Genomic DNA, 8700 nt, shown 5'->3' on the forward strand with positions numbered 1-8700 from the left:
TATCCTAATGTATTTTTAGTACGAGTTGCAAAGCGTTATAGCACTAGTGCCCCGGTGTTTTTTAACAGCGAAGCTGTTTAGAAAATCGTAATTTTTTTGTCCGCAGTAAAAAATACCAAGAAAATGCCAAGCGCGCTGTTGCGACCGGGTAACAGCGCGCACGTGAACGCAGGCCTCGCGGCGACCGCCCGGCAGTTAACAAAACCACGAAAATTCCTAGCGCTCGGGTGTGCGTGCCGCCCGACGACCGCCGGGCGTCTCCTGCGCAGGTTTGTGAAGACAAGCATACCAACTTAGAGAGAATGGTCAAGACTGCGGCGACCTCCTGGCAGATAAAAATCAAGAAAATGCCTTGCGCTTGTTGTGCGTGCCTCGCTCAGACCGCCCAGCGTCCCCGGCGCACTTTTTTCAAGCCAAGCATACCCACTGGCCAAGATTGAAAAAAAAAAAAGGCAGCATCTCCACTCTGTAGATAATGGTGAGGGTGCTGAGTATGGGGACTCGAAATGACTTCCAAGTCACCCCGAGTGACATTAGGTTTGCGCCCCGACCATTCGATTTGAGCCGTGAGTTGCACCTTGATTATTCCCTAAATGAAACTGCAACTCACGGCTCAAATCGAATTTCACTTGATATTCACTTAATGGTGGTGTGCGCACGGATGGATGCGGATGGACATTGAGAGGTTCTAAGGTACTTCGCACTGTTACAAGCGAGGGAGTAAGCCATTTGACTCTCGCGTACTAACTCGCGGTCGTAGCCCAAAGGGTAAGACGACTGACACTAACTCTGTCTGGTCTACCAGACACAGACTAGAATCCTGCCGGTGCCTGTGTGATTTTTTGTTATTGTAAATGCTATGCGCACGGACGCGGACGGACATTGTGCGGTCCTAAGGTGCTCCGCACCTAAAATAGCAAAAAAAGAAAAATAGCTCCAGCGTTATCTTGAATGGGGGCAACACTTGCTCGGAACGGGAAAGACACGTCACAGCGTACGCCCCTCTAAGGTGATGTCCAAGAAGGTGTTAATTGGGACAGCAATTGCCTGCATACCACGCAAGGCTAGGTCCACCCGTTAATCAACATTATCATCACCACCACCACCACTTCGAGCATCATTTTTATTCTGCATGACTATCACGCGAGTTGCTACTTATTTGTAGTAGGTTTGCGACTGTTTCCATTCGCTATACACTTTTACAATGCTTCTTTTGGAAGGCCCAGCTAGAACAATTGCTGCTTCAGCAATTAAATATGCTAACCGCTATATTCTTGAGTTTGTGAAATGATGCTTAACATTTCTGCATTTCTTCCTAATTTCTGTATTTTTTGGTGTTTTGGGTTCTGTTCAATTAATTATTCTCATGTAGGCTATTTTAACGGCAAAGGGCAACCACATGCATATTGTCACGAAGCCAGGGAGGACGCAGTTGTTTTGGAAAAGAAACAAGTTTATTGGAGCGAACTTGTGCTCCCCTAACAACTCAAAAGAATACAGAGGCGGCGAAGCAGCGGTCAACAAAGTGACGTGCGTCGGCGAACGTCGCAGAATCGAATACCCCGCATTTGCTCTGCAGGCTTTTTATCTTTCGGCGCGCGTGGTTCTCGAACCGTCGATTCGCATCGAGAACATTGCAGATCCAAGAAGATTATTCCGGGCTGTTCACGTTAGATCGGAATGCTCTCCCTATCAGAACAGATAACACATGCGGCCAGAAAGAAAGAATGGAACATGCGCTTCCCTTGGCACGGAGATAACACAGACCGGCGCCGCCGGGCGGTAAAAGCAAAACACAAATAAACAAACCCAATGCACGGTTCGCTGCAATATCGACGAGCGATTCGGAAGACGTAACTCACCGAGGAAGCAAATATGTACTGTGGGGGATAGCAATTAGCAAAGATTGATTGATTGTGGGGTTTAACGCGCCGACGCAACGCAGGCGATGAGGCGCGCCGTAGTGGAGGGCTCCGTATTAATTTTGACCACCTGGGGATCTTTATCGTGCGCCAAAATCTCGTACACACGGGCGTTTTTGCTTTTCGCCTCCATCAGAAAAGCGGCCGCCGCGGCCGGGAATCGAACCCGCGACCTCGTGCTCAGCAGCGCAACGCCTTAGCCACTGAGCCACCGCGGCGGGTAATTAGCAAAGAAATATGTATACAGAGGCCGCCGGAAGCGTCGACAGCGACAGCACCGGGACGTCGCTTTCGTTTCGTCAACCAGAAGCAGGCCACAAGCGAGCGACAGCAACGAAGGCACCCGAGATGGCAGTGCATACATTTTTATTTTTTCGCTTTGACTACGCTGTCGGTGCATTTGGTTACCATGCAGTTACTATACATGTTAATCGCGCCAATTATGCACTTCCTTGAAGGAGGGGTTACACGGCTGGTTGTTTTCAGGGTTTTCTTCTGGCCTTCTCTCGTTTTTTAAGGCTCTTTTATTTTGGTTTCTTTCTGCTTCACAATCAACAAGAAAACGACGCTTACGGGCACCGCCAATAGGCTGACTTGTGCGCCTCCCGACCTAACCCCGCTCCCTCCAATCTGACAAAAAATAAGTGAATGAACCCAGCCCCTCGAACACCTTGTTAAACAGCGCAAACAAGAAACCGCCCTCACTTACAGGACGCCGGCAGTCAACGCCACCTCATGCTCACATGAGAAGTGCGCGGGAGGCTTACAAAACAATGAAAACGGCAGAAACAAACTGAAAAAGCTCATAGACCTCCCATCTCGCCAGGCGTATGCATATGGCGCCGATTTGCAGCGAGAAAATTGGCACTACTTTTTGTAATCGCGTCGAAAGCATTATCCACACGAATAAAACACAATGCATCTGCTGCGCTCCGTTCTCCACAACACCAATACTAAGCGGTACACAAATAACAGAATACACCAGCTGATCCGCAACACTCCCACCGCCCCTTTCCACGTAATGTCCAAGTTGATCTGTGATCATTCTTTTGGTGACCCTAGTACTTGCCCACCCACTCCCAACACTTGCTATACGGGCCAAGCTAACGCAGCACTAGACGCCCCTTCGCCTTCACTGAACTTCTGGCTGTCGTGGCCAGCCTCACTCGCAGCACCACCCGAGGAACAGACCAGATTATATATCGCACTCTTCACAATCTCGACGAAAAAGCCCTCCAAGATATCCTCCAACTTTACAATTACCACTGGCAAGAGGAACCTCTCCGTGAGCAGTGGTTACTTGGACATCACTCTAATTGAAAAAAAACCAACAGGTCGCTGGTGCCGACTACTCTGTGACCAATCGCCTTGACCTCATGCAACGAAAAACGTTCGAAAACCCTGTCCATCAGGCTTAGCTCTGCACCGTAAGTACGGTAGAGCGCAATCACTGCTTTTTCGTCATGTTTTGTTTTAGGTAATAGCTATCTACATAAGACGTCCTCCAATAGCTCAAGGAACAGGTGATTGACCACCCGAGCCGCACCGCATCCAAAACAGTCTTAGCCATCGACGTCAAGCGTGCATTCAACAACGTCACTCATGCAGCTATACTGGAGCTATACCATGAACTGGGGCGTAAAGACCTTCCCAGCTGTAAAAGCTTTTCTTGGAAACAGAACAGCTTCCCTCCGATTCGTCCCTCTACTCTATCCCACATTCCCCACTTCGGTAAAGGGCATACCACAAGGATCAGTTATCTCTCTCCTCCTCTTAATTATAGCTCTGCTTCATTTTACCGTCAAACTAGGAGCCATTCCCGGCCTATTCCACACATTCAACGCCGAAGATCTGATGCTTTGAAGCACCCAAGGCCTAACGGCGAGCAACATGACAACCTCCAACATGCAGTCCACACCACCGCCGCCTACCTTCACCGCACTTTAGCGTGACCTGTAAGTCATCTAAATATTCCCTTATGGTTCTCTGCGCCCGCACACGAGGGCGCCCGGCCCCACCCACACCAGACCTAGAAGTCACCATAAGTGTCTTTTTTATCCCCAAGCCACCACGCTCAGGATAATAGGTGTTCCCTTCGAGTGGGTTGGTGCAGGCTCTGCCCTTCTCCCCAATTGCTCCGCATAGCCTCGGAGCTCACTTACCTTATACGCCGAATCCCAGCCTCCGCGTGCGGTCTGAAAGAGCCAGAAAGAGCCAGACAAGCGCCCATGGTCAGCCGTCTCACCTATGGAACCTTGCTTGTGAATCTCAAACCTCAAGAGACTTGCAAACTCGACCTCCTAATCCGCAAAACATACAAAGCTGCCTCGGACCTCCTTACATTTACCTCGAACGATGGCCTACTTAAACATCGGCTCCATAATACCTCGAGTGAATCTCTCGAACCCCAACGAACCTCGCACGCCAACGTTTGGCCTTATTTCCACTGGCAGGAACGTCTTTCGCAACATCGGCGGTCCACCCCCTCCGCAACCCACGAACTTCAAGGCCTACGTCTTCACATTAGCCTGGAACTGATGCTGATCTGGAACTGATGCCCAGACAAGCCACACGGATATCTCCCATACTCCCAACTGCTTATACACCATCCTAGTCACGCAGGGCTCTACTGGTGACCTCACCACTGCAGCCACCTTCAAGCACCTACCTTCCCACAGAAGAGGCCCTTGCCGTCATTAACGCCACCACCACCCACCAACAAGAGCCCTACATGGCCATCATCACGGATTCCCAGCAAGCGTACCGATGGTACCAATTCGGCCTCGCATCCCATCAAGCTTTTCCTATTTTTCGCCATCTTCCCGAAGAGACCAATGTAACAATCCTCGGGAGCCCTGGCCACTGTGGCCTTGCTGCGAAGAAAGCGGGCCACACCGGAGCCCGCGCTCTCCTTAACACGCAGATAGCTAAGCCAATTATACATTTTTGGGCAAATGCAGGACTTTACAGTGGCGCAAAGAAGGTACTAAGCATTTAATGCCATGCATTAAAAGCCTCGAATTAGGAGTCGTGTGCGCATGCTCGGAAAGTAACCATAAACACTAGACTTCTTGAATTGCGGGAAATAAATTTTTCGTAAATACACTCACGCCAAGACAACAAATACAGCACCGTAGATTTGCCGCGAAACGCGATAACCACAGCGTTCCAACGGGCTGCATTATGCATCATAGCTCACTATATTGATAGCTGCAGCGGGAGCTCTGGATGAATAGGTGCGCACTGCCGACCGGCAGAGCCTCCAGGAATCAGCGAACGTACATTTGGTTGGGTCGCGCGACGGCCGGAGCCAGACACGAGGGGGGGTTATAACCGCTACCCTAGTTGCAGCACGAAAATCTTTCACCATTACCACCAGTCTGGACTACACTACCACTACCCAACCTTCACTTAGTCCCCCAGATATTCGATTATGGAGGGCGACTAACCCGCTACCGTCTACCATCTCCTCTACCGCCATCACGTATTCCCTCTTCTACTACCTCTACGACTTTACCACCTGCTAAGTGCCGCAATCTGCAAATCATCATCATCATCATCATAATTTATTGTACCCTTAAGGGTCCCTTGCGGGGTATTACATAAGCGGAGGGCAAGTACAAAATTCCCCGCATTTCCCCGAGGGGAAGAATGTGAAAGTGCGAATGCACGAGTTGAATTTGCGCGGTTCGGTAATGTTCGCGAAAGAGAGATCACACACACACACACAACTACAAAGAAAGAAAGATGCATTTATTCACAGACACCTATTTGTGTTGTCGTTGTACTTGATTGCTAGAGCGCATCTCAGCTTTGAAATTTCGTGTCAGTACTCCTTTAAGCGGGTGCATTAGCCCTTCTCAGGCCCGATTCCTGGCCAATCCCCCACGTGGGTATGTGCCATGTCAGCGGCCAGGCAGCGCGCGCCCATCTCCCCCCGTTGCCAAGGAAGACGAGGAGATTCCTGGCCAATCCCCGACGTGGGTATGTTATGCGGACATCGCCGGTGGACGCAGGTTCAGGGTCGCTTAAGAAGTGCATTCGCACTTAAAATTCCACAATGGGCGATGGTACAGGCATACACGTGAGGCAGGTTCTATTGCAATGACCGCCTCTCACGCCCTCCATCTTCTTCTACCACAGGACAGTGGGAGCACGGGCTGACCATCTCGTGGCTTGGAGAGGAAATCACCAGGAAATACCTTGTGATTCAGGCGCGAGCAGCAGTGTAACGCTTGCCAACCTGAAAAAAAAAGACATTATTTTCTTTACTAATGTTTCAATACGAGTGTACCACCACTAAAACACCTCGCCTTAACTTCACGCACTTTAGAGGCGTAACGTAATCATGGAACCTACAACAGTTTAGCTGCACCCGTAGTTGCCTTGTAGTGCTAATTTCTCAATGAGTTAAATCTCTTTCTTTTATCGAGACTATCTGCACCATAGGAAAAGAAAAACAAGAAACGACATGCACTTTACATCATCTAGCTGTATTTAGATCATATATTAGTTTGTTTTCTTGTCCCGCAGCGTGCAGTCACGCATGTGCGACAAGAATAGTATATCCCACGGGTAGTTAAAACGTCCACAAGGCTACGAGACTAGCAACGAAAACAAAGCCATCCCTAACTAAAGAGCATTCCTAGTCTGACCACTTCTTTGTTTGTCCCAAGGATGGCGGGTCGTGAGGGTAGGTGGCTCTCGGGAAACACGCCTTCCCATGAATTCTTCCCGTGATGACGCAAATGGCAGGTCGAAGATCCCTGTCTGAGAGTCGAGTGATCTATTATTGCGGCTTGTATACGATTTCTTATACATCTCAGAACCGGTGACCGAAGTCCTCGATGCGCGTGCCTCCGCAGGTCCTTTGGGAAGTGGTTTCAGGGTCTCTTGCAGTGAGCGCCTAAATGCTGCAGCGGTGAGAACAAGAGAAGTGGTGTCAGAGGAGCGTCTCCTTGCAACGGCTGGCATTCCCGCCTGTCCAGGCAAATACTCGGCCAAAGCCACAAATAGCGCTGTTGCAAACGCAGTGACTGCAAACAATAGCCTCTTGAGGTGCTCTGGAACGGATAATATCTGCGCTATAGTGTCGCCGAGAATCATGCTGCTCAGGAAAAGGCTGATTGCTGTACAGCGAGTTGTCACGGAGTACAATCGAATAATAAGTTGAAAAAGCACTGCCATGGCTACAATTACCGATACCCGCATGATGACATAGAACACGTCCGTGGTCGCCGTTTCTTCCTGCGTGTATGTTCCCGCTAGGCCGACAGTCGCGGAACTCAGTAGAAGTCCAGAAACGACGACGACTCGTTTCGGGCCCAAGATCGGCAGGTAAATGAGCACCGGCAGCAGCACACCGGCCGAGAAGGTGGTGCTCACTACTTTTGTCGGAAGGTTAGTTTTGATGATTTCACTAACGACGAATACAGCAAAGACGCAAGTGATTGTCACCGACATGTAGCCTATGACAACGGTTTGTACCATGTATCTCGGCGAACAAAACCCTCTCCGTTCCCATGCGGCTTGCTCCGGTGGCCAATTTTTCTGCAGTGCGGCCTTCTCGTGGTAATGTGACTGCATGATTTTGTTGAGGCGCGCGGCACGTGACATAATCTTTTCGGCACTTTTCAAGGAACCGCTCGCTATAAGCCAGGCGGGTGACTCGTAGACTGTGCACAACAGGACAAGCGTCGCAGCGGTAGGGATCAAAAGCATGAGCTGAATCCTCGCCCAGCCACTTCTTCCGAGTGCCGCAATCAGAAGTGTCGCCGGTACCATCACTATGCAGGCCAGAGAGACTAGCGCTACGTAGAAGGTGAACTTGTGAGTAGGCGACACCTCGTAAAGCAGCACGAAGAGCGGAGGAACCAGGGCACACGTCCCGGCTGAGACGATGCTGCGTACGGCCACGAAGAAGGAGAAGCCTTCCGGAATGCCGCTCGCTGCGCCCGATATTATCACGACCGGAATCGTCAGGATTACGACGGTCCGACGGCCGACGTGGTCGGCTGCGATTCCGGCAACCATGAGCGCGGTGATGCACATTGCGCAGTACACGACGCTGACGACGGAGAGCTGCCAGGCTCGGTCGCATACCAGGTTCCACTCGCTCACGGCGTTCTGTCCGTATGGCGCCATGTCAAACTCCCATGAGGAACAAGGGACGACGCGGCTTTTGTAACCTCCATCTGGAGGGTCGCGCACGAAGCACGGCTTGTGTTTGTTCTCGTCGTCCAGGGGGGTCGCCAGCCACACCCACTCCTCCACGCTGACATTGGCGAAGGACTCAGGCCGCTGGCACCAGTGATCCATGACAGCGAACGTGATCTTGAAGCTTCGGTGTTGGAGCAGGAAGCTACACGATCCGATTGCAGCACTAAAGACGACCAGCAGTTGGAAAAGGCCGTCACCGAATGGCAGCTCGTTGCTGCTGGGGTGCCGGTGGTCCTGTGAGGCGTCCTCCGCAACTGGAATGGTGCGTAGAACGGTCGCATCCGTGGCGTCCATTCTTGTTCTTCTTCCTCGTCATTCATGCAGTACAATGGCACGTCAATACCAGTAAAGCACCTGTCCAGCTCAGCCTTGTATTTTTGTACCGATAAATGTAATACCCATCACTCGTACTTCTTGAATGATGAAAAAAGGAGGTGCAACTAACAGAACAAACGTTTTGTTTTATTTTCATGATTACGCAAATTTATTTTAGTAGGGCACCTTGCAGTTCTTGCAGGGGGACATGCCTGAACCCATGGAATTGTGAGAAAGCTGGGAT

The 8700-nt window shown here is 50.6% G+C and overlaps 1 protein-coding gene across 1 annotated transcript; it reads right to left on the reverse strand.

Annotated features, from left to right (window-relative positions):
- Positions 1 to 216: 216 nt before the first annotated feature.
- Positions 217 to 8435, reverse strand: LOC144175374 (solute carrier family 22 member 6-like). Its single transcript, XM_077704457.1, has 3 exons — positions 7704 to 8435; positions 4085 to 4117; positions 217 to 261 (listed from the first exon to the last, which is right to left on the reverse strand). The coding sequence occupies exons 1-3, from the start codon at positions 8433 to 8435 to the stop codon at positions 217 to 219; spliced, it is 810 nt and encodes a 269-aa protein (XP_077560583.1).
- Positions 8436 to 8700: the final 265 nt, after the last annotated feature.

This window comes from Haemaphysalis longicornis, unplaced genomic scaffold (assembly GCF_048455015.1).
Source record: "Haemaphysalis longicornis isolate Haplotype H1 unplaced genomic scaffold, Haemaphysalis longicornis Haplotype H1 scaffold_3, whole genome shotgun sequence".
NCBI lineage: Eukaryota > Metazoa > Arthropoda > Arachnida > Ixodida > Ixodidae > Haemaphysalis > Haemaphysalis longicornis.

What these genes read in the sequence shown, in the direction of transcription:
- LOC144175374 (XM_077704457.1), bottom strand. Translation starts at nt 8,435, where the DNA reads ATGGACGCCACGGATGCGACCGTTCTACGCACCATTCCAGTTGCGGAG. An exon ending in CTCTGGCCTGCATAGTGATG is followed by an intron (nt 4,118 to 7,703) that starts GTACCGGCGACA and finishes TGGCTCTTTCAG; the next exon opens with ACCGCACGCGGAGGCTGGGA. An exon ending in GCTGGGATTCGGCGTATAAG is followed by an intron (nt 262 to 4,084) that starts GTAAGTGAGCTC and finishes AAACCTGCGCAG; the next exon opens with GAGACGCCCGGCGGTCGTCG.